The following is a 25,275-nucleotide window of genomic DNA, read 5'->3' as shown; positions in this document are numbered from 1 at the left end:
AACTGAAAGTTAAAACAACAGAATAAAGTAAAGTTCAAAAGCACTTGGTCTTTGTGTAGCATTTATCTTGAAAGACCTTCATAAACACAAAAAATTCATATTCAGTGCCAACCCTCTGAGAAAAACTGTATTTTCTATGAAGTATGTATTTTACATGGTTTGATCCTACTTGGATTGCTTTAAGAACAGAATGTACCATCTTTATAAAGTTTGTGGGCAATCCTAACTAAAAGCAGAGGCCAGTGCTGAACCTGTCAATGTCTATCCAAATAAAATAAGGTCTCCGTAAATATCAAACCATTCAACTGGGGAATAAATTGTTCCTTAAGGTTAATGTTTAATCTACTTAAAAAATTTAAAAAATTTAAACAATCTAGAAGGAAACAGACAAATCAGAAAAGACGTTTTCTTACCTAAGTCTCTTTTTACCCTCCCCCCACCTCAACTGGTAAATACTAAAAATAAACATATTTCCTTTAAATTGTAAAGTACAATATTTGGTTAACTCTAACCTGAAAGAATGCTCGAGCTTCTTTATACCTACACTCAATAAATCTAGAGTGTGGTATTTCTTCTAGAAAGTGCACTGGATCTTTTGGAATGAGAACATCTAATCCATCAACAGTAATTTGTTGTAACTCTGGCCTGAAAACAAAAATTAAGACTTATTACAAGGACTTAATTCAGAAAACTGGCAGCCTCTTCAAAGTACATTCATTAAAAAAAAAAATACAACATAAGCAAAATAGCTAAAGATCAAGCATATAAGGTATCATTTTTAAAGATCTACTCTTTTAGCAACTGTCAAATATGTAATACAGCAATGTTAATTAACTATAGTCATCATACTGTACATTATATCCCAAGAACTTATCTCATAACTGGAAGTTTTTACATTCTGAACACTTTTACTTATAAGTATATATCTACAAACATACTTTATCCTGTGTCTGATCTCTTTACAAATATAATAAGATTTGTATTCTTTTATGCCTCACTTCTGTCACTCAGCATTGTAGGATTCATCTTGTTGCTACACAGAGCATGAGTTAAGAGCTTCTTCATTTCCCTGCCCCATGGTTCTTCATTGTGTACACACACCACATTTTGTTTGGGGCACTGAGAACAATGTTGCTATGAACATTCTGATACATATTTCCTGGAGTATATGTACATGAGTTGCTTCTTGTTGAATATTTACATTTCAAAACTTATTTGTATGAAATACATTTTAAGTTTTATACTAAATGTGAAAAAGAGAATAAGAATTCATGACTGAACAAGGTAGGTTTCACGTATTCCCTTTAGACCCTGAATTTACCTGTCAAAAGCTCCAGGATAACGACCAAACTGTAACTTTCGAAAAGGAACAAACTTCCTGTCGACATGTCCTTTCAGCCGTAGATGGCCATGCCAGAGGTAGTTGCCACTCCTCTCATGAAAGACCACCAAGTGGATGGCATGACTGGCCAATTTGCAGATGTAGTGCAGGGGGATTTCAGTTCCAGAAAGTGAGTCTATCCAATCCAGCCGGGGGTCCTTGCTCTCGATCTTCAGGCATTGAAATCCCATATTTTCAGCTATCCAAAACCAGCCTTCCTAAAACAAAAGAAACATTTAAATATTTTAAATGTTTGAATATTTAAAATAAATACTAGTAGCAAAATTAAAGTTACTCTTAATACTGAATTAAGTCTTCTGTATTATTGTCCTAATCTGCTCTTTGCCTGAAGATTAAAAAACGAAGGTGGAGAAGGAAAGGTGGTGGTGAGAGAATTAAGGAAAGCATCAAAAAGAGAAACCAAAGAGCATGGAAGACATGTTCAAAGACTCTCTTTATGAAAATCAATACAAATTTCTCCCTTGGAATGAGAATGTCCATGCACTATAGTGTTCTCTGGTTAGCATCTCCAAAGTAAATGTTAATGTAAGGACTTAAAATTAAACCTGTGATTCTCCACTTAACTTCTAATAATCTTCAAAAGTGCTTCATAAGAGCAGGGTTTCTCATCTCATAGTTATATCCCAATGCCTCAAACTGCTACTAAAATAGAAGTCTATCATAATATACATCGTTAGAAAACAGAATAAGATATACTATAAAGCAAAGTACATTTCAAACAGTTGTTAGTTATAGTATAACTCTCACGTAAAAAGATTAACCTATAGGGTAGATTTTTAATCCTAACAACCAGTGCTACGGATGGTTAAACACTATTATTAAGAACACCTCCCATTTGAACAGAAATGTACAGTTTTTAAAGAACCTTTATAAACATTACTGTATTTATATATAACATCTATGGCTTCCCTGATAGCTCAGTTGGTAAAGAATCCACCTGCAATGAAGGAGACCCCGGTTCGATTCCTGGGTCACGAAGTTCCCCCTGACAGGATAGGCTACCCACTCCAGTATTCCTAGGCTTTCCTTATGGCTCAGGTGGTAAAGAATCCACCTGCAATGCAGGTTTGATCTGGGTTTGATCGCTGGGTTGAGAAGATCCCCCGGAGAAGAGAAAGGCTACCCACTCCAGTATTCTGGCCTGGAGAATTCCATGGACTGTATAGTCCATGGGGTTGCAAAGAGTCAGACATGACTGAGCGACTTTCACTGACTGGTTGAATTCATGACATCAATCTTAAAGAGTAAGTAGCACAGATATTGTACATAAAGAAAAAGACTTACATAAGTCCAAAGAGACAAAATTAACAAGAGGCAAAGCTACTGCCAGCATTTAGGTCTTATGTAACCAAATACAAAGTTCTTTCTACTCTACACCACCACCTCTTTAAGTCTATATTTATATAATGTGTATGAAGCTTATTCACATTAATTATTTCATCTAATGTCCATAGAAACTATGGGAGGTCAACAGGGAAGATATTACACCTAATCTACAGTTAAGGAAAATAAAGTTCTAAGTGGTAATACCAGGCATTAAAGTTATTAAAGGTTGGAACTATGTCTAAAAAGTGATCATTCTGGTACAGAATGCTAACCAGTATCAATTACAATTGCCTTCCCCTTTCTGGATATAGAGTGAAATTGTGTTTTGGTCAAAGGAAATGTGGATGGAAACATCAGATACCACTTCTAGGCCTGGCCTTACAATGTCCCATAAGATCTCTGCTTTTTCTCTTTTATCTGCATGTAGAGAAACAAAGAACTATGGGATAGGGAGGCCACACAAATGAAACATCCTGCATCCTGGGGCACTGCTTATAGGAAAGTCATCCAGGAATACCCTTGACTAAGAATATTCACACTGGATTTTGTCAAGAGAAAATTACTCCTTTTTTGCACTAAGTCAATGAGATTTTAGGGTTGTTTTTAGCAGCAATTAATGTAACTTACCCTGTCTAAACTGTGGAAAATTCTGAAAGAGATGGGAATACCAGACCACCTGACCTGCCTCTTGAGAAACCTATATGCAGGTCAGGAAGCAACAGTTAGAACTGGACATGGAACAACAGACTGGTTCCAAATAGGAAAAGGAGTACGTCAAGGCTGTATATTGTCATCCTGCTTATTTACCTTCTATGCAGAGTACATCATGAGAAACGCTGGGCTGGAAGAAGCACAAGCTGGAATCAAGATTGCCGGGAGAAATATCAATAACCTCAGATATGCAGATAACACCACCCTTATGGGAGAAAGTGAAGAGGAACTAAAAAGCCTCTTGATGAAAGTGGAAGAGGAGAGTAAAAAAGTTGGCTTAAAGCTCAACATTCAGAAAACGAAGATCATGGCATCTGGTCCCATCACTTCATGGGAAATAGATGGGGAAACAGTGGAAACAGTGGCTGACTTTAGTTTTCTGGGCTCCAAAATCACTGCAGATGGTGACTGCAGCCATGAAATTAAAAGACGCTTACTCCTTGGAAGGAAAGTTATGACCAACCCAGACAGCATATTAAAAAGCAGAGACATTACTTTGCCAATAAAGGTCCGTCTAGTCAAGGCTATGGTTTTTCCAGTAGTCATGTATGGATGTGAGAGTTGGACTATAAAGAAAGCTGAGCGCCGAAGAATTGATGCTTTTGAACTGTGGTGTTGGAGAAGACTCTTGAGAGTCCCTTGGACTGCAAGAAGATCCAAACAGTCCATCCTAAAGGAGATCAGTCCTGGGTGTTCATTGGAAGGACTGATGTTGAAGCTGAAACTCCATTACTTTGGCCACCTGATACGAAGGGCTGTCTTATTTAAAAAGACCCTGATGCTGGGAAAGATTGAGGGCAGGAGAATGGGATGACAGAGGATGAGATGGTAGATGGCATCACTGACACAATGGACATGGGTTTGGGTGAACTCCGGGAGTTGGTGATGGACAGGGAGGCCTGGCGTGCTGTGCTTCCTGGGGTTGCAAAGAGTCGGACATGACTGAGCGACTAAACTAAATTGACCCTGTCTAATACAATTTTACCTTGGTTCTCCTTATATTAGAATTAACTGCTGTAGGATTTCCTTTCTTCATAAACCTAAGAGGTGGAAAGTACTGATTGAGCGTAAGAGTGGCCCATTCAGAGCACGAATCTACTGTACAGGATGAAATAAAAACATTATAAATTGGTAAATTTAGGAAAAATTTAAAAGGCCAGACAGAACTTGAAAAGGAATCAGACCTCGAGTGTGAGGAGATAGACAAAACAGCAAGAACTATGAAATGGCTTGCCTTTTCATAATCATGACAGAGGAGAGTCAAGAACAAAGAAGTTGCTCTCATCAAACACAGCAAAGGCCTAACTAAAGGCTGTACTGCACAAATCTACTTCCAGTTGTGGGCTTCCCAGGTGGCTGAGTGGTAAAGAATCCACCTGCCATTGCAGATGTGGGTTCAATAACTGGGGTCAGTAAGATTCCCTGGGGAAGGAAATGGCAACCCACTCTAATATTCTTGCCTGGGAAATCTCATAGACAGAGCAGCCTTGTGTTTTGTTATTTATAGCTGAAAATATTCCTGATATAATTTATGTCTTTATAAAAAATTTTAAATACAGTTGAAATTGGTTTAATCTTATATTGTTTTACAAAAGACACATTCCATTACCTGAAAGCAAATCATCTTACCTCATTCTTCCATAGTTGATACTGTAGTGCAAATGTAGTAAAGTCTCTTGGAACACAGAAAACCTTGCATTCTGAAGTGGAGGAGGCATGAGAAGTATTCTTGACTTGTTCAAAGTTTTTATTAATCAATTCCAGAATCAAAGGATCAATAAGGAACACGGGTACATTTTGACTGGATGTTAGCATAATAAATTTTTTAACTGCACGCTGTTTGAGAGGAAAAGAATTCCCTTAATTTTTCTAAACCAATACAATAATCTATCTCATTAAGTTTTATTCATTAATTTTATAAGAATACATATAGAGTGCTTATTCAATACATACCAGGCTTACTACTTTGCTAACATTAAAAAACCCACAAATAAATAATACACTGTACCTGCTCTCAAGAAGCTCATGGTCTACTGAGGACAACGTACAAATATTTACAATATAAGATAAGTACAGAACAGCAATCAACTAATTAACTGCACATCAAAAGGATATCGAAAACTTCACAGAGGAAGCAGTATCTGAGATGACAACTCTGGACTTACAAATTATTCCCTTGGTAGTAGCTAAATCTTTTCAAGCAAAAGTTGGAGAGGAAATACCAGGTCTTTCAATTTTAAAATATTAATAAATTTAAAAAATTTAAAATCAATTTTAAAAATATTTAAAATATTCATGTCAACATTTTCAAAACCAAAAATCAACTGTATGTGGAACTTTTCTTCATATTTGAAATACTGCTTAATAATCTTGCCAAGCAAAAGACAAACTAAAATACACTGTCTGCTTGACCATTCCTGCACACAGTTTGACTTTCTAATAATACTGTAATACTGATATTTTAAAATACGATTCTGCTGAGCAATAAGCAGAACATTCTACTGCAAAAAATAAATTTTGAAATCAGAATGGAAACCAAATAATCACACTTAGGAGTAAACAATATCTAAGAGTAGCCAAGAAAACAAAATAAATAGCATACATTGTTGCTTAAAAGCCTACGTTACTGAAAGCAATAATGACTTCAATGGGATGTATGCCCATCAAAAAAGATGCTTCATGGAATTAAGGATGAATGATTACTCACAAAAACCTGAAAATACTTGTAAAAACATATACAAGATAATAAACAGATTAGAATATCAGGAATTATAAAGATAAAAAAGTGAGAAAATGTATGAAATCAGTCTCTTATCCTTTGTTTTTACTGTAGGGTATTATGCAAATACCATCTTTGCATGAAATGTTTCCTTGGTATCTCTAATTTTCTTGAAGAGATCTCTAGTCTTTCCCATTCTGTTGTTTTCCTCTATTTCTTTGCATTGATCGCTGAGGAAGGCTTTCTTATCTCTTCTTGCTATTCTTTGGAACTCTGCATTCAGATGCTTATATCCTTCCTTTTCTCCTTTGCTTTTCGCTTCTCTTTTCACAGCTATTTGTAAGGCCTCCCCAGACAGCCATTTTGCTTTTTTCATTGCTTTTCCATGGGGATGGTCTTGATCCCTGTCCCTGTACAATGTCATGAACCTCATTCCATAGTTCATCAGGCATTCTATCTATCAGATCTAGGCCCTTAAATCTATTTCTCACTTCCACTGTATAATCATAAGGGATTTGATTTAGGTCATACCTGAATGGTCTAGTGGTTTTCCCTACTTTCTTCAGTTTAAGTCTGAATTTGGCAATAAGGAGTTCATAGTCTGAGCCACAGTCAGCTCCTGGTCTTGATTTGTTGATTGTATAGAGCTTCTCCATCTTTGGCTGCAAAGAATATAATCAATCTGATTTCAGTGTTGACCATCTGGTGATGTCCATATGTAGAGTCTTCTCTTGTGTTGTTGGAAGACAGTGTTTGCCATGACCAGTGCATTTTCTTGGCAAAACTCTATTAGTCTTCGCCCTGCTTCATTCCGTATTCCAAGGCCAAATTTGCCTGTTACTCTAGGTGTTTCTTGACTTCCTACTTTTGCATTCCAGTCCCCTATAATGAAAAGGACATCTTCTTTGGGTGTTAGTTCTAAAAGGTCTTGTAGGTCTTCAAAGAACAGTTCAACTTCAGCTTCTTCAGCATTACTGGTTTGGGCATAGACTTCGATTACTGTAATACTGAATGGTTTGCCTTGGAAATGAACAGAGATCATTCTGTTGTTTTGACCTAACAGAAGCAGAAGACATAAGAAGAGGTGGCAGGAATACACAGAAGAACTGTACAAAAAAGATCTTCACGACCAAGATAATCACGATGGTGTGATCACTCACCTAGAGCCAGACATCCTGGAATGTGAAGAGTAGTGGGCCTTAGAAAGCATCACTACGAACAAAGCTAGTAGAGGCGATGGAATTCCAGTTGAGCTATTTCAAATCTTGAAAGCTGATGCTGTAAAAGTGCTGCACTCAATATGCCAGCAAATTTGGAAAATTCAGCAGTGGCCACAGGACTGGAAAAGGTCAGTTTTCATTCCAATCCCAAAGAAAGGCAATGCCAAAGAATGCTCAAACTACTGCACAATTGCACTCATCTCACACACTAGTAAAGTAATGCTCAAAATTCTCCAAGCCAGGTTTCAGCAATACGTGAACTGTGAACTTCCAGTTGTTCAAGCTGGTTTTAGAAAAGGCAGAGGAACCAGAGATCAAACTGCCAACATCTGCTGGATCATCGAAAAAGCAAGAGAGTTCCAGAAAAACATCTATTTTTGCTTTATTGACTATGCCAAAGCCTTTGACTGTGTGGATCACAAAAAACTGTGGAAAATTCTTCAAGAGATGGGAATACCAGACCACCTGACCTGCCTCTTGAGAAACCTGTATGCAGGTCAGGAAGCAGCAGTTAGAACTGGACATGGAACAACAGACTAGTTCCAAATAGGAAAAGGAGTACGTCAAGGCTGTATATTGTCACCCTGCTTATTTAACTTTTATGCAGAGTACATCATGAGAAACGCTAGGCTGGAAAAAACACAAGCTGGTATCAAGATTGCCAGGAGAAATATTAATAACCTCAGATTGCAGATGACACCACCCCTATGGCAGAAAGTGAAGAGGAACTCAAAAGCCTCTTGATGAAAGTGAAAGAGGAGAGTGAAAAAGTTGGCTTAAAGCTCAACATTTGAAGATCATGGCATCTGGTCCCATCACTTCATGGGAAATAGATGGGGAAACAGTGGAAACAGTGTCAGACTTTATTTTTGGGGGCTCCAAAATCACTGCAGATGGTGACTGCAGCCATGAAATTAAAAGACGCTTACTCCTTGGAAGAAAAGTTATGACAAATCTAGATAGCATATTCAAAAGCAGAGACGTTACTTTGCCAACAAAGGTCCGTCTAGTCAAGGCTATGGTTTTTCCAGTGGTCATGTATGGATATGAGTGTTGGACTGTGAAGAAAGCTGAGTGCTGAAGAATTCATGCTTTTGAACTGTGGTGTTGGAGAAGATTCTTGGGAGTCCCTTGGACTGCAAGGAGATCCAACCAGTCCATTCTGAAGGAGATCAGCCCTGGGATTTCTTTGGAAGGAATGATGCTAAAGCTGAAACTCCAGTACTTTGGCCACCTCATGTGAAGAGTTGACTCATTGGAAAAGACTCTGATGCTGGGAGGGATTGGGGGCAGGAGGAGAAGGGGACGACAGAGGATGATATGGCTGGATGGCATCACTGACTCGATGGACGTGAGTCTGAGTGAACTCCGAGAGTTGGTGATGGACAGGGAGGTCTGGAGTGCTGCGATTCATGGAGTTGCAAAGAGTTGGACACGACTGAGCGATTGAACTGAACTGAACTGATTATGCAAATACCAAGAATATAATAATCTCTGCTCCAGAGGTAATAATCTCTGCTCCAGAGGAGTTTATTACCTCTTAGTGGGAGAGACAACTAAGTAAAAAGTTAGAATAAACAATGCTATGCCGTGAAATTCAGTAACTTAGAGGAAATGGATAAATTTCTTTAAAAACACAATTAACAAAACTACCAGAAGATGAAACAGGAAATCTGACTTGCCTTATAACTATTAACAAAATTGAATTTGTTGTATAAAAAAAGTCTTGCCATCAAAACAAGAAAAAACTCTAAGATGGTTCCCTGGCGAATTCTATCAAAGATTTAAGGAAGAAATAATGCCAATTATACAAAAACTGTTTCCGAACTGAGCAGGAGAAAATACTTCAAACTCATTTTGAGGTCGGTATAATCCTAATAGCAAAACCTAACAAAGACATTACAGAAAAAGAAATAAAAGTATATACCACTGTCCCTCATAAACACAGATGCAGTGACATTTAATAGGATACTAAAAAATTAATTCCTGTAGTTAAAAAAAAAGAAAATACTATGACCAAGTATACGTTATCCCACGAATGAAAGGCAGCATTTGAAAATTAATCAATCTTATTAATAGAATAAAGGGAGGAAACCTCTATGAGAATTTCAACACAAAAAAAAAAATTTGACAAAATTCAATTCCTATTTCATGATAAAAACCTCTCAGCAAACCAGGAATAGGACACTTGTTCAATTTGATAGAATACGAACAAAAAAATCTATTACTGAGTTGCAGGAGTTCTTTATTTATCCTTGATTATCAACCTTTTGTCAGACACATGTTTTGCAAATATTCTTTGTATTTTCTTGGTTCAGTTCTGCTCTTCACATATTTATTCATTTGGGGAAGCACCACAACTCAATGAATAGGATTTTGGAAGCAAGCAGTTAGAATCTGGAATCACTTATTAGCCAACCAACCTTAATCTTTTGAAGTGAACTGAGGACAAACATGTATTAGCAGCATCAAGTCTATAAGGACTAAACGTGATACTCCATAAAAGCATGTGGCACAGTGTCTTCCCCTTGCCCTCTGTCACCTACTCCCACTTCCCACCAAGCTAGCTATTAAAACTGTCATAATTCAACAAATACTTATTAAGTATATAAGTGAATGAACTAAATGAACTTGGCAATTGAAGAATTTCTCGACTGTCATACATACCCACTGCATGCCATCAAATCCAATTCGGCTTCCTTTGGATTTTGATAAACCAGATCCATTCTAAGAAGATAACAAAAATAAAAGTTAGTAAATGCAAAGCCCAGCACTTAACATTACATTTAGGGCAGGTATGAGGTTCAACCTATGTAACTGGCTAATAATCATTAAAATGCATAATCTAAATACATATAGTCATGAGCTAAGAATTCTACAATTATATAACTACCCAAGATGGACAACATTGAGACTGCTCTAATTTATTAAACAGGCATATATCGTCAACATCTCAGAATCTATTAACTTCCATCAAATAATAGTAAACTCTTTGCTATCTCTTTAGAATTAGTATATTTATAAGATCTTCAGAAGCTACTAGATTCTAAATCATTGTCTCTTTATCTTTATGCCTAAAGGTTTATAATAAAGGTAAGTTATAACACTATACTTCCCTGTTAGGCACTATATTAAAAATCAACTTTGTACTAAACTAAGTCTAACATTTTGTCAAAATTATTTATCACTGAACTCTTTCCAATGAGTGATGAAATGTTTGGAAAAATAACAATTTTCACACAATTCTATCAGAAAATTTCAACATCACTGAAACTTTGCACCTCTGACTTTTAGTGTTATTATAATAATTTTTAACTGCAATTCTGAATTGCTCCTTATCATGCCCATGAAGAGGAGAATTTCAAAGAAATATTTCTACAAGGATTTAAAAAACTGATTGATTTTAGGTACTGCAAAAGTAAAGTATGTTAGGAAGATATACAGCTATAATGAAGTTTAATAATGAGAAAGAAGGAAAAAAATGTTACCTTTGCTGATAAATAGTGCTTGTAGTAGTACAACTGAAATAGCAGAAATGCAGAACTTGTCAAAGTTAAAACCACCAAAATCACGTTCTTACTGATTCTACTCATCAGTTTGCAGTGCTCACTTGGTTGTCTTTTGAAAGTAACCCAGTTGGTTTCATCTTTTGGGGTAAAAAGATAATCTTGTTTTCTGTGAAAAATATTTCTGAAGAGCAAAAAAAAAAAAAAAAAAAAAGCCTATATTTAATTTTTCAACTTTATTAACCATGAAAAAGTTACCTAAAGTTCAACAGAACATTCTTTGATTTGGTAATGTCCTATCCTAAAGAAATCATCAGATATAAGACCAAACCTGGAAGAACAAAAATGTTTATCATGGCATTCTTTACAATTGCAAAAAATAAACTTAAGTGGGATATCCATAAAAACTGACCAACAGAGATGGGAGGGATTCTCCCCCAGGGTTTCTGATTTAGTAGAACCGGGGTGAGGCCTCCAAGTTTGCAATTCTGATACATTCTCAGGTGATGCTGATGCACATACTAAGGCCACTGCCAAAGAAAAAATAAACTTTTGGTCAAGGAACATCACCTGTGTAACAGCTCTGTTGTCTAATGTGATGTAGGTTGTGGTCAGTTTTTATAAACATCCCATACACATTTTCAGTTTTTGGAAAGTGTAAAAAAAGTCATGATAAAAAATTTTGTTCTTTAACATGTACACACTACTTTATTTGTTTTTGGCTGCACTGGGTCTTCATTGCTGCACACGGGCTTTCTCTAGTTGCGGACAGCAGGGCCTACTCTCTAGCTGCGATGTGTGGGCTTCTCCTGTGCAGTGGCTTCTCTTGTGCAGTACAGGCTCTAGGTGCATGGGCTCGGTAGTTTTGACTTGCTGACTCAAGGGTGTGCAAGCTTCAGTAGTTGTGGCACAGGGACTCATTCGTTGTGGCTTGCAGGTTCCAGAATGTGACCTCAGTAGTCGTGGTGCACAGGCTTAGCTGCTCCGTGGCATGTGGAATCTTCGTGGATCAGGGGACTGAACCCACATCCCCTACGTCACCAGGGAATTCCTCAAAGTTTCTGTTCATCTTTGGTCCCATCTGACTATTCCCTTAGAACAAGTAATTTAATACAGTTCTATTTCTTCTTACCTCCTCTTCACTGTTTGCTTTTGGTCATACACACAACATTTGGTTCTTCAAATGTTTATCTTTATTCCTTTAACTATATACTGCTGCTGCTGCTGCTAAGTCGCTTCAGTCGTGTCCGACTCTGTGCGACCCCATAGACAGCAGCCCACCAGGCTTCCCTGTCCCTGGGATTCTCCAGGCAAGAACACTGGAGTGGGTTGCCATTTCCTTCTCCAATGCATGAAAGTAAAAAGTGAAAGTGAAGTCGCTCAGTCGTGTCTGACTCTTAGCGACCCTATGGACTGCAGCCTACCAGGCTCCTCAGCCCATGAGATTTTCCAGGCAACAGTACTGGAGAGGGGTGCCATTGCCTTCTCCGTTAACTATATACTAATACCTCTATTACTTCATGCATAAACTTTGTCTTTAGTTCTCCAGCTTTAGTTCTCTTCTACATCTCTCCTTTTAATCCTGACTTTTATTAGTTCACTTTGCTATAGTTCTTTTTTACTCTCAAATACCAATCTCTGTTTTTAAAATCTTATTCCTACTATGTTTCCCTGCCAGTCCTTTCACTGTATCATCTCTGTTCGTCTATTAGATGGCTGATATTTATCTTCTCCTTAAAATATGGGCATTATTTATCTTGAGTTCTTGCGTTGTTCAAAAACAGGTGTCAACTAATAGTTTGGCTTTGAGGTCACACCCTCTTTCCTCTGATGACTTACAGGATTTGTACCACTGTCCTGCAATACTAAATACTCCCTTCACAATATGTGATCCTTTCCCTGGCACTACAGGCAAGATGATCTTTTTAATGCATGAGCAAAGAACACATTCCTTAGTTTTGAAAAACAATTTTTTAAAAACTAGGTTATGTAATGATATTAATGATTGTTATTAGTTTTTCTTCATTATGTGCTCTTCCAATCTGTAGAATCAAGATTTCTTTCTCTGCAACAGGTTTTCATATGTGTTTTAAATACTTTTCTGTTCTAATGTTGAATTTCTATTCCCAGAACTACAATTAAGCATTTGTTTCATCTCCTTTCATTCCCATTTCACTTTGCTCAACTTTCAAAAGCCTGTCGTCATATCCCTTACTGAGTTTTCAACAATATTAATTCTCTTTTCTGTTTCCTATGTGGCTTTTTATTCCTGATTTTATTTTTCTTTCTTGAGTTCTGCCAAATTATGACTCATTATTTACCACTGTCTTACTATTTCTTCCTAGCCAGTTAGCTTTCTCTATTATTTTAAAGAAGTGGCTGTGTTGTGCTTAGTCACTCAAGTCGTGTCCAACTCTTTGCAACCCCCTGGACTGTAGCCTGCCAGGCTCCTCTGCCCATGGGATTCTCCAGGTAAGAATACTGGAGTGGGTTGCCATGCCCTCCTCCAGGGGATCTTCCCAACCCAGGGATCAAACCCAGGTCTCCCACATTGCAAGCAGATTCTTTACCAGCTGAGCTACCAGGGAAGCCTTTAAAGAAGTAGTTGTCTCCTTAAATTTGTTATGCCACTACAGTTTTCTCGTGGGTCTTCATCACATGTTTTTCCATTTCTTTTTGCTTTTCTTTCTGTAACACTTGTGTAGATACTGTACTCGTTTTCTTTTTATCACTGTTTATCTTTGAATGAAATGAGCTTCACCCAGGCCAATTATTTGCAAGAGGATTGTAGGAGGAAGAATTAAGCCTGTGTTCTGGACTAGAAGATAGTCTCTCTAGCCTACAAGAGAGCTCTTTATGACACAGGGTGTCCTGTGCATGTGTGTGTGCGAGAGAGACAATGTATGTGAGAACAAGGAAGAGAAAGATGTTTAGCCATTATTTCTTGCCTCATCAAAAGAGCGCTTCCTGCAAAGGTCGTGTATCTGTGTGCTTTCTCATTTGTTCTTCCTTTCCTGCTAGAATATGTTGCCAGACATTCCAAGGAAGCTTCTCCTACTGCCTTTCTATGCAGCCGACACCACTGTAAACAGATCTATCTTTCACTGCTCTGTCAGTTCTACCTGAGATCTCTTTCTGTCAGAATGCTCTTTTAATCTCTTCCTGCTTACATTTGACATACAGTTCTCAAATATTTCAATTTGGGATACAGGACTCTAGTCCTACTGAAGATGTAATTATAACTGACCCTTGAACAATGCAGGGTTAGGGGCGTCAACATTTTATGCAGCTAAAAATCTGCATATAACTTATAGTTGGCCCTCCATATATATATATATATATATATATATATATATATATATATATATATACACGTAGTTCCTTTGTATCTGCATTTCCTTCATATATGTGGTTTGCATCTGTGGATTCAACTATCCAGGGGTCATATAATACTGTAGTATTTACTACTGAAAAAAATCCACACATTGTAGTTCAAACTTGTGTTGTTCAAAGGTCAACTATACATCTCTGTCTCTCATTTTCCTTGCTATTTCAGGGTAATTTCAGATAGAAGAGGGCAAATGTTTTTACTCTGCCATCTTTAAATCAGAATTCGTAGGATTTTGAAACAATTCAAATGGGCTTCCAGAGTGAAAGCCTATATATAGCAAACATCCAATGATGTTACATAAAGTCAACAAACTACTTAAGAGAAATATCACCAGTGATGTGAGTAATCTACTTGATTTACAGATAATGCATCAAGCAGATAACTGAAGAAATCATCATCATATTCTATGTCCTAAAACTAAAGATTAGCAACATCAAACAATATTAATAATGGTATTAGTCCTGCTGTCAGCTAAAACCTCCTAAAATAAGACAGTCAAATATGTACTGTGATAAGGATAGCTCACAAGATAATAAAAGGAACAGTCTTTATTTTCAGTATTTCAGCTCAGCTTTTTGTAATTGTGTTAAAAAGTACATCAATGTATTGTACTCTGATTCCTAAAATCTAAAGTAACACTTGGAGTGTGCTATAGTCCAGTCTTTCCTGTGCTTGAATTAAAAAATGGGAAGAAAATATAAAAGACCTATATAAACCACTACAGAAAAATAAAGTCAGAATTAATATCTTGTTCTCTTTTTGGACATAACTCTAACCTACTATTAATTCTTACATGAACTAAATCTCCAAAATATATCATCAATCACAACTACATTTTTATTATCAAGATGATATCCAATTAACTTTATTTCATTATTTATTTTCTGTAAATGCCAAACCAATTTAACTAACTGCCAAGATAAGAATATTAGCCCATCAAAACATTCCTTTTTGCTAGGACCATCTCGTCATTAGGAATGGAGTTACCACTTTAAAATGAGTAATGTTATACTTAAGAGGCCAAGGCTTATTGAGTTTACCTCTAAAATATCTCTTGCACCAACTTCCTCTTCTTTCTTCACTGTCATTCTAATTTAAACTCTAATTGTACAAATGTCTTAATTCTAATTGATGTCCCAGGTTCCACTTTCTGCCTACTCATAATCTTACACTGATAGACATACGAAGCTGCTGATAAATGAATCAAATTACATCATCAAAATTTTTCAATGGTTCCTTAACATCTACAAGTAAAGCTCAAGTTTCACATAAATTTGACCGATGAACAACACAGATTTGAACTACACAAGCCCACTTACACATAGATTTTTTTTTCAATAATAAACACTACAGTATTACACGATCTGCTGTTGACTTAATTTGTAGACATGGAACTGCAGACATGGAGGGCTGACTCTATTACATGTAGATTTTTGACAGTGTAAAGGATGGTGCCTACCATCCAGTTCTACAAGAATCAAGTCTTTAGCCAATGCAGTTGCTAACCTATAATATATGTGAAAGGAATTCAGGCTGAAGGGCAGGATGAAGCACTCTGTCCTGTGGGAAAACAGGCCTTTAGATAGTTGGAAATATTTCAGGAGAACAGTTTATGAACCTGGACTCTTACATCTTCCCATATTTAGAAAAGCACTAAAATCATTAACTGAGATACATGTTCCTTGTGACTAGGAGTAAACTTCTACAGAGATGTGTGCACGAGTGCACATACCTCTTTGCAAAATTATGTATCTATTGACCTCCCCTATCTACTTCCTCTTCTAAGAAATTACTCACAACTATCTGAGACCATCTCCCACATAAAACTGAAACTCACAGCTCTCACGATGTGTGTTTTTATTTCAGTTGACAGAGGTTTGGCACTCCTGACTGTACTGTTCAAGGGTCAAATACAGAAGCATTCAAGGCCATTCACAATCTAACTGAACATAAGACAAATTTTTTAGACTTTCTCCCACTTCACACAGTCTATGGTCTCTGCCCAAGTATTCCTGGAATACACACAACACTTTACTATCTCTTTGCTTTTGTTCATTTCCTCTTGTCTGAAGTATTCTCACCTATTTCCAGAGAACCAGTTCTATACCTCTTTACACAACTCCTCTCAATGACCTTCCTTTATGAAGTCTTTCATGCTCTTCCAAGTCAGAAGCAATCTCTTCCAGCTATAAATTCCTAGTCTTACCTTCTTTCAAGGAATAAATATTTACTGTCTACCTTAAAAGGGAGAGATGCCAACAAAATGCTAAGCCCTGAAGATAAAATAAGTAAAATAGCGTTCTCTATCTTCAAAGATTTTAGAGATGAGTATGTAAGAGTTTTTAAAAGAATGGTAATTGATGGTGGTGAAGGGTAAGAAGTCCTAAAGAACAGCATGGGAAGTATTTTCCAAAACACACAACCACCATCCTTACCACCTTCACATCTATTAAGAAACACTATTCTGGTTTGTGCTACACTGTATTAGAGATAAATACAGAGACACTATCAAGGTGTAATGGTTATGAAGGAGTAAGTACAGGCTACTATGGAGCACAAAGAGAGGAAACTAACCTTAAGGCTTTTACTATTTTCTGTTTTGAAATACAGTTATTCAGTTCAGTTCAGTTCAGTCGCTAAGTCGTGTCCGACTCTTTGCGACCCCATGAATCACAGCATGCCAGGCCTGCCTGTCCATCACCAACTCCTGGAGTTCACTCAAACTCACGTCCATCAAGTCGGTGATGCCATCCAGCCATCTCATCCTCTATCATCCCCTTTTCCTCCTGCCCCCAATCCCTCCCAGCATCAGTCTTTTCCAATGAGTCAACACTTCGCATGAGGTGTCCAAGGTACTGGAGCTTCAGCTTTAGCGTCATTCCCTCCAAAGAACACCCAGGGCTGATCTCCTTCAGAATGGACTGGTTGGATCTCCTTGCAGTCCGAGGGACTCTCAAGAGCCTTCTCCAACACCACAGTTCAAAAGCATCAATTCTTTGGTGCTCAGCTTTCTTCACAGTCCAACTCTCATATCCATACATGACCAATTCTTCGGTGCTCAGCTTTCTTCACAGTCCAACTCTCACATCCATACATGACCACAGGAAAAACCATAGCCTTGACTAGACGGACCTTTGTTGGCAAAGTAATGCCTCTGCTTTTCAATATGCTATCCAGGTTGGTCATAACTTTTCTTCCAAGGAGTAAACGTCTTCTAATTTCATGGCTACAGTCACCACCTGCAGTGATTTTGGAGCCCCCAAAAATAAAGTCTGACACTGTTTCCACTGTTTCCCCATCTATTTCCCATGAAGTAATGGGACCAGATGCCATGATCTTCGTTTTCTGAATGTTGAGCTTTAAGCCAACTTTTTCCACTCTCCTCTTTCACTTTCATCGAGGCTTTTTAGTTCCTCTTCTCTTTCTGCCATAAGGGTGGTGTCATCTGCATATCTCAGGTTATTGATATTTCTCCCGGCAATCTTGATTCCAGCTTGTGCTTCTTCCAGCCCAGCATTTCTCATGATGTACTCTGCATATAAGTTAAATAAGCAGGGTGACAATATACAGCCTTGACGTATTCCTTTTCCTATTTGGAACCAGTCTGTTGTTCCATTACAGTTATTAGAATACATGAATCATCTCCCTTATCACACTAAAAATGACTGAATTAATATCCAGAAATAATAAAACTTAAAAAAAATAGTTTTGTGTTCTTTTGAACATTGTGCAGTTATTTGAGTATATTTAGCATACTTATTGAGAAGGCAATGGCACCCCACTCCAATACTCTTGCCTGGAAAATCCTATGGGTGGAGAAGCCTGGTAGACTGTAGTCCATGGGGTTGCGAAGAGTTGGACATGACTGAGCGTTTTCACTTTCATGCATTGGAGAAGGAAATGGAAACCCACTCCAGTGTTCTTGCCTGGAGAATCCCAGGGACGGCAGAGCCTGGTGGGCTGCCATCTATGGGGTGGCACAGAGTCGGACACGACTGAAGCGACTTAGCAGCAGCAGCAGCAGCAGCAGTATACTTATAAATAAAAAAGGTATTAGCATACTTTATGCTTTTAGCATACTTTTTTTTATTTATATCTATCTAAATATACTCAACTGCACAATGTTCAAGAGAACACAAAACTATTTTTTTTAAGTTTTATTTTAAAAAGTTCTCTGTCCTACAGGAACTTCTATAATAAAACAGAATATGAAATATGAAAAAGTGAATTTTTAGAGTTTAATGCCCATACTTAGTTCTAACTCCCGAACAGTAAACATTTAAAAATAACATATGGAGAAATACAGCATAGAACCAAAAGAAAAATATTATTTGTGTATACATTTCTCTTTACATGTGACATTTTAGCTATTAAAAATGCTGAGGAGGACAAGTAATGTATTTTCACTTATATTAGGTAAAGCTTCATAAAGAAAGCAGTATATCATGTCTAATGGAAAAGAAGAACACTACACAGATAGTAAATTTAAATGATGGGATGGTGGAGGAGACAGAAAATGTTTAAAAAAAAAAAAGAAGATGTAATGGGGACTTTAAGGGAAGTTATGAGGTTTAAGTACCTAAGTATCTTCCAGTTCTAATGCAAATATGAGAAGGCTAATATGTAAGTAACCACCTGCAATGCAGGATATCCCGGTTCGACTCCTAGTTCTGGAAGATCCACTGGAGAAGGGATAGGCTACCCACTCCAGTATTCTTGGGCTTCCCCTGTGGCTCAGCTGGTAAAGAATCCACCTGCAATGAGGGAGACCTGGGTTTGATCCCTGGATTGGGAAGGTTCCCCCAGAGAAGGGAAAGGTGACCCACTCCAGTATTCTGGCCTGGAGACTATATAGTCCATGAGGTCGCAAAGAGTCAAACATGACTAAGCGACTTTCACACTACAGCACAGAATTAGTCTTAGATGACTTGGAAACAGGCTCTAACTAGTGCATGAACTAGGATTTGGCAATTAAGAAGAAAGGAATGGGCAGATCAGCTTCCCAACTGAACTTTTAATGGGTTATAGGTGTCAGAGTTATCAGTCCTATCAGTCTTTGAGCCTGGGTAACTAGAGACCAAGACTGTCACCTCCAGCCAAGAACAAACATATTCTTTTACCCTTTCTTTTGTTCTTTATTATCAATTTGTATCAAGGCACGAGAAAGGCTGGAAAAAACTAGTGGTAGATGACAGCCGCACACAAATTTGAAGGAAAAATGTATAGGATAGGAAGCTCAAGATAGTTCTCAGGCTCTTACTACAACCAAGAGCAGCATTTCATATTCTTTCAGCTTCCCATTGCCATTTCACATTATCACTTGTTCTTTGATGGTAATAGCATGAAAAATTTTGGAATCTGCCTTAACCTGACACCCGTCCCCCACTACTCTTTTGAGGATTATTTTGATAGGGATCTGTTTGAAAGAATGTCAAACTGTCTGACTTTCTTATTCCACTTCTCCCCACTTGTGCCTTCTGGATCACCTCTCTTGATATCAGAGGCCCTTGAACAAGAAATGACCAGCCCTAGCAGTGAAGTTAGGTTCGTAGATGACGTATGTTAGCCTGGTGCCCTCAGTGCTGCTAGACCCAATTTACTCAGAAACACTAAGAAATGCAAGGAAGGCACAGTGGTGACAGAATTGAGATTCAAATACATCCGGCACTGCAAAATAAAACAGGAGGCTAAATTAAAGAAAGAGGGTAGTGTAAACAGTCAAAGCCATTGTTTTGAAATAAGGTAGCAAACTGGAAGACATAAAGAGAAAATGCTTCTAAGATGTATTTAGAGAGAAGATGGGGAAAAAAGTCAACATTTTCAGCTGTTCTAAGCCAAAAACACACCAGTATCAACAGATGCTATCCATCTTACTTAAATACCGCTGGTCCTAATATACTGTTCTTTTTCTTTCATTGCTAACTTTGCAAGACGGTCAGTAACCCGGAAGCAAAGGTTAGACTGTAAGGGTTTAAGAAGTCTCTTCATCTGCTTACCACTCATTCACTTCTTAACCCTTTGCAATATAACCTCTCTCAAAATGCTGACACTGGAAGATTAAAAAATTAGTTTCTCCATTTGATGCTCCAGAAAAATCCAAAATACACAGCAACTCCTTCTGAATGACTATGGAGTAGTGAGCTTTTAGAGAATGTCTGAAATGAAAGACCTAGATAAGAAAGAAAATGAAGACAGGAGGGGACTGATTTATGGGGGCAAAGTAAAAGGGTGAAGGAAGTGGCACTGCCTACAAAGTGTACTGTTCTGTGTTTGATATGAAATCTGGACAGACGTTCTCTTTACATTTGCTTGTTCCTAATCATTTAATTAGATTTACTTCCCGTGTCTACTGACTGATTATTGCTTACAAATATTTTACCAGACTGCTGGTGATGTCCTCTTAAACACCACTGTCCACCTTCAAGCCAGATTTTTTTCATGACTTGCCCCTCTATTCTGTTAATGGTATCCCTATTTTCTCAATTATTTATGTTCAAAACAGTTTTTACAGTTCTAACTCCTTATCTAATGAGTCAACAAACTATACATTCTTCTCAGTGCCTCTAAAAGCTGTCATTTCTTTCCCATTTCCAGTATAGTTAGCCAACTGTCAAGGCCTTATTAACTCTGCCTAAATAGAAAGCCTCCTACATGAATACAGATAGTCCCTGACTTACAGTTTGACTTATAGTTTTTGACTTTACAGTGGGGCAAAAGTGACAAGCATTCAGTAGAAATGGTGTTTGAATTTTGATTTTTTTTCCCGCAGCTAGCAATAGGTCCCACATAATCTCTCATGATGCTGGACAGTGGCAGTGTGAGGCACAATTCCCAATTAACCATGTGATCACAAGGTAAACAACTGACACTTCAGACCATTCTGCTTTTCATTTGTAGTATTCAATAAATTATCTGAAATATTTAATACTTTATTATAAAATAGGCTTCATATTAGATGATTATGCCCATCTGTGTAGGCTAACATATGTGTCCCCAAGACATTTAAAGTAAGCTAGGCTAGGCTATGATGTTCAGCAGGCTAGGTACATTAAATGCATTTTCAATTTATGATGAGTTTATCAAATTGAGGAAGATCTGTACTCTACTACTAGGTTTTCCTTGATACACTTATCTCAGGGACCAAAGTGCAGTCATTTCTACAGTGACACTTTGTGTCACTTTCCCCTGCTTTAAGGACTTCCACGGCTAATTGAGTACTAATCCCCTAAATGAACCCACTGATACAGTGCCTTCTTACCTTGGTGCATTTGTCTATGCTATTCCTTCTGTGCGTAACAGTTTCTCCCCCACACCCTGCCTCTCTTACTGTCTTTTGAGTAGTTAAGACCATAGGCTCTGAAGACAGACTGCTGCTGCTGCTGCTGCTAAGTTGCTTCAGTCATGTCTGACTCTGTGCGACCCCATAGACGGCAGCACACCAGGCTCCCCCGTCCCTGGGATTCTCTAGGCAAGAACACTGGAGTGGGTTGCCATTTCCTTCTCCAATGCGTGAAAGTGAAAAGTGAAAGTGAAGTCGCTCAGTCGTGTCCGACTCTTAGCGACTCCATGGACTGAAGCAACTTAGCAGCAGCAGCAGGCAGGTTATTTAATCTCTCTGTGACTCCATCTTAAAAAGTATGGATCTATAAATTTACTTAATTCACAGGGCTGTTCTGTCAGATTAAGATATGTAAAGCACTGAAGAGTACCTGCTGCTGCTACTGCTAAGTCACTTCAGTCGTGTCCAACCCTGTGCAACCCATAGACGGCAGCCCACCAGGCTCCGCCATCCCTGGGATTCTCCAGGCAGGAGTACTGGAGTGGGTTGCCATTTCCTTCTCCAATGCATGAAAGTGAAAAGTGAAAGTGAAGTCGCTCAGTCGTGTCCGTCCCTCAGCAACCCCATGGACTGCAGCCTTCCAGGCTCCTCCATCCACGGGATTTTCCAGGCAAGAGTACTGGAGTGGGGTGCCATTGCCTTCTCCAGAAGAGTACCTAGAACATGACAAATTCTAACATGATAAATGCTAGCAATAAAATTAGTAGACAAAAAACTAGAGACCTTTAGTCTACTAGTAATTCCCTTTGCTGTCCGATAACTAAAGGTCCCCTCATTTACATCCACACAGCACTTGTAGTTGTACTATTTCTGCAGTCAGTCTTAATCAGTTACAGTTCCTTGAGACAGGAGGCTGTCATGTTTCCATATTCCTCAGTATTTCATATTCTATATTCTTCCACAGTAGAATTCAAACACATAGATTGTAAAAGATTTATGATGGATTTCCATTACCCCAGAAAAGCTGTGTCCCCAGAACAGTACAAAAGTATTTGAGATAAGTGGTGAATGCAAGTACCAGCAGGTGAAGAGTGACAGCCAGAGTTTATGTCACACAGATCAGTTTGGTTTGTTCCCTCATTCTTTTTTTCCATTAAGTTCACAAATATTACTGGGTCCTATGTACATCCTACAGACACCAGGCAACCTGTGAGCTGTTCCCTGTTATAAGACTCTATAGTATAAACGAAAGATTATGGTTATTGCAAAGGCAGCAGAAAGTTGAGGAACCAAGGATTTCTTTTGACCCAAACATAGTTTACATACATCATTTTCATGGGTCATTTAAGAGCTATCTTAGTAGCATACACACCAGAGTAAGAACAGTGGTTGTCTTTGGGATGGGAGGACTGTAGGTGTTTTTCTTTTTCCTTTTTATTTATCCTATGTGAATATCAATTGGTTTTGTAATGGGAAGAAAAAAATGACTAAGTTTTCAAAAAAACTTAAAAAAGCTCTCTCATTCTATGGCTCAGTTAACAAATACTACAGCCCCTACAACACCACAAGCTTTCATTATTTTAATATCTCCCAATTTTTGGAGTAACAGAATAGCATTAAACCAAGGTATTTGTAACTGGGTAAAGTCTTTCCCCCCAAAATGCAAGTACTTAGCTGCTTGGTTGAGGATGTTTGGGTACTGATCTCAGTAAAACTATAAAGCTAACAGGATCAAACACATGACTCAGCATGCATCAAGTACTTAGTACAATATATGTGTGAATACATATACATACATAAAATCTGGATGTATGTTCACCAATATATCAATAATGCTCATTTCTAAGTATGGACATTAGTGTGATTTTTACATTGTTCTTTATGCTTTTCTACACTGTCCTGATATTTTTATAATGAACACATATTATTTTCATAAAGACAACAAAATTATTAATAAATCTTTGCTACTTAAAAGTATGGTCCTCAGACCAACAAATCAACATCATGTTGGAGCGTGTCAAAAATTCTTAGGCCCTACTGCAGACCCAGTGATTCAGAATCTATATTTAATCCACACTTTAAGATCCTCGGGTGGTTCATATGTGCATTCAAATTTGAAAAGCACTGATTTAGAACATGATGGCCTTTACATGCAGGGACAACAGGAACAACATCTGCCTTCATTATACATTGCAGGCATGAAACATAAGTATTTGTTGAATAAATAAGTATGTAAATGATATTACTTCTGAATAGACATCAGAATGACCGTGGAGACTGTATCTATCTGAATTATTTATTTTCTACCAGAGTTCCCAGAAATGGTTGCTTAATATTTACTGTAAATACTGTTAAATTATTTTAGTAAAATGTTGACCCCCAAAATGTTATCCTTTTTGAAAAGGAGTCCTTGCTTATAGAGATCTATACATCTCTTTCAATCATTTCTCTAGTCTCCTATCTACACACACATCCTATAGTGACTCTTTACAGTCTCTCCCTCAAAGCAAACTCATTTTCAATCTAGAGGGAAACCTTACTACTTAACTTTCTTAAACTCCAGCTATCTAAATATTTAACTGTATGTCCTACACCTCAAATTTAACCCTTTTATTCTCCATCAACTATCTCTCTGCCCCATTCCGGAGAACAGTTCTCCATTGTCACAGACTCACATTTTACAAGTTTTAGAGAAGAGAGACCACTAAGTCTAACAACATTATTTTACAGAAGAGAATAGGATCTAGAATTAAATGACAGCCCAAGAGGCTAGTTATTAGCAACACAAAACTACAGTCTGCACCACCGTACTCCCAATACATTATCACATCCTAGAATTTTGATAGAATTCTCATTTTTATCAACAGCACTTAAATTCACTTTTTAGAAACACAGGTTCAAAATATCAATCACCTAGACCCAAGAAATCAAGTTCTGTGTATTGTTGACATTTCTCTCACTCTTTTTTTCTTCCTTTTTAGAACACATTGCACTTTCTTTTCAGTTGAGGTTCCTTCAACATGTAGTGCCATCCTCCCCAAATCCTCTATCCTCCCAGAGGCTTATTCCTGCTGCCTCTACCTTTATCTATGGTGCTTGATAGAGACGGTTCTGGATGACTCAAACTCTACCCATCCTCAAAGTACAGCCCAATCCCAGACTTCTTTTTCCCCAACTTCTAATGCACTGCTCCATCACTCACTTTTGTATTTGTTCACAGTTCAGTTCAGTTCAGTCGCTCCGACTCTTTGTGACCCCATGAATCGCAGCACGCCAGGCCTCCCTGTCCATCACCAACTCCTGGAGTTCACCCAAACTCATGTCCATTGTGTTGGTGATGCCATCCAACCATCTCATCCTCTGTCGTCCCCTTCTCCTCCTGCCTTCAATCTTTACCAGTATCAGGGTCTTTTCAAATGAGTCAGCTTTTCGCATCAGGTGGCCAAAGTATTGGAGTTTCAGATTCAACATCAGTCCTTCCATGAATATTGAGAACTGATTTCCTTTAGGATGGACTAGTTGGATCTCCCTGCAGTCCAAGGGACTCTCAAGAGTCTTCTCCAATACCACAGTTCAAAAGCATCAATTCTTCAGTGTTCAGCTTTCTTTATAGTCCAACTCTCACATCCATACATGACCACTGGAAAAACCATCGCCTTGACTAGACGGACCTTTGTTGGCAAAGTAATGTCTCTGCTTTTCAATATGCTATCTAGGTTGG

The 25,275-nt window shown here is 37.9% G+C and overlaps 1 protein-coding gene across 2 annotated transcripts in view; it reads right to left on the bottom strand.

Annotated features, from left to right (window-relative positions):
• Positions 1-25,275, bottom strand: part of FKTN (fukutin) — a 56,507-nt gene that overhangs the window by 29,986 nt on the left and 1,246 nt on the right. Inside the window, exons 2-6 of one of the 2 annotated variants that reach the window (XM_070795231.1) lie at positions 10,867-11,068; positions 10,046-10,105; positions 5,069-5,275; positions 1,322-1,599; positions 513-645 (exon numbers count right to left, since the gene is read on the bottom strand). In XM_070795231.1, coding sequence (XP_070651332.1) covers positions 513-645; positions 1,322-1,599; positions 5,069-5,275; positions 10,046-10,105; positions 10,867-10,971 — 783 coding nt within the window. In that variant the 5' untranslated portion in view covers positions 10,972-11,068. Of the gene's footprint in view, positions 1-512; positions 646-1,321; positions 1,600-5,068; positions 5,276-10,045; positions 10,106-10,866; positions 11,069-25,275 lie in introns of those variants that run through there. The other variant, XM_070795232.1, reaches the window with a different exon arrangement.

Source organism: Bos indicus, chromosome 8 (genome assembly GCF_029378745.1).
Source record: "Bos indicus isolate NIAB-ARS_2022 breed Sahiwal x Tharparkar chromosome 8, NIAB-ARS_B.indTharparkar_mat_pri_1.0, whole genome shotgun sequence".
In the NCBI taxonomy this organism is placed as follows: Eukaryota; Metazoa; Chordata; class Mammalia; order Artiodactyla; family Bovidae; genus Bos; species Bos indicus.
Note: the sequence above shows the minus strand (reverse complement) of the source record. Positions and strands in the feature narration are given on the sequence as shown.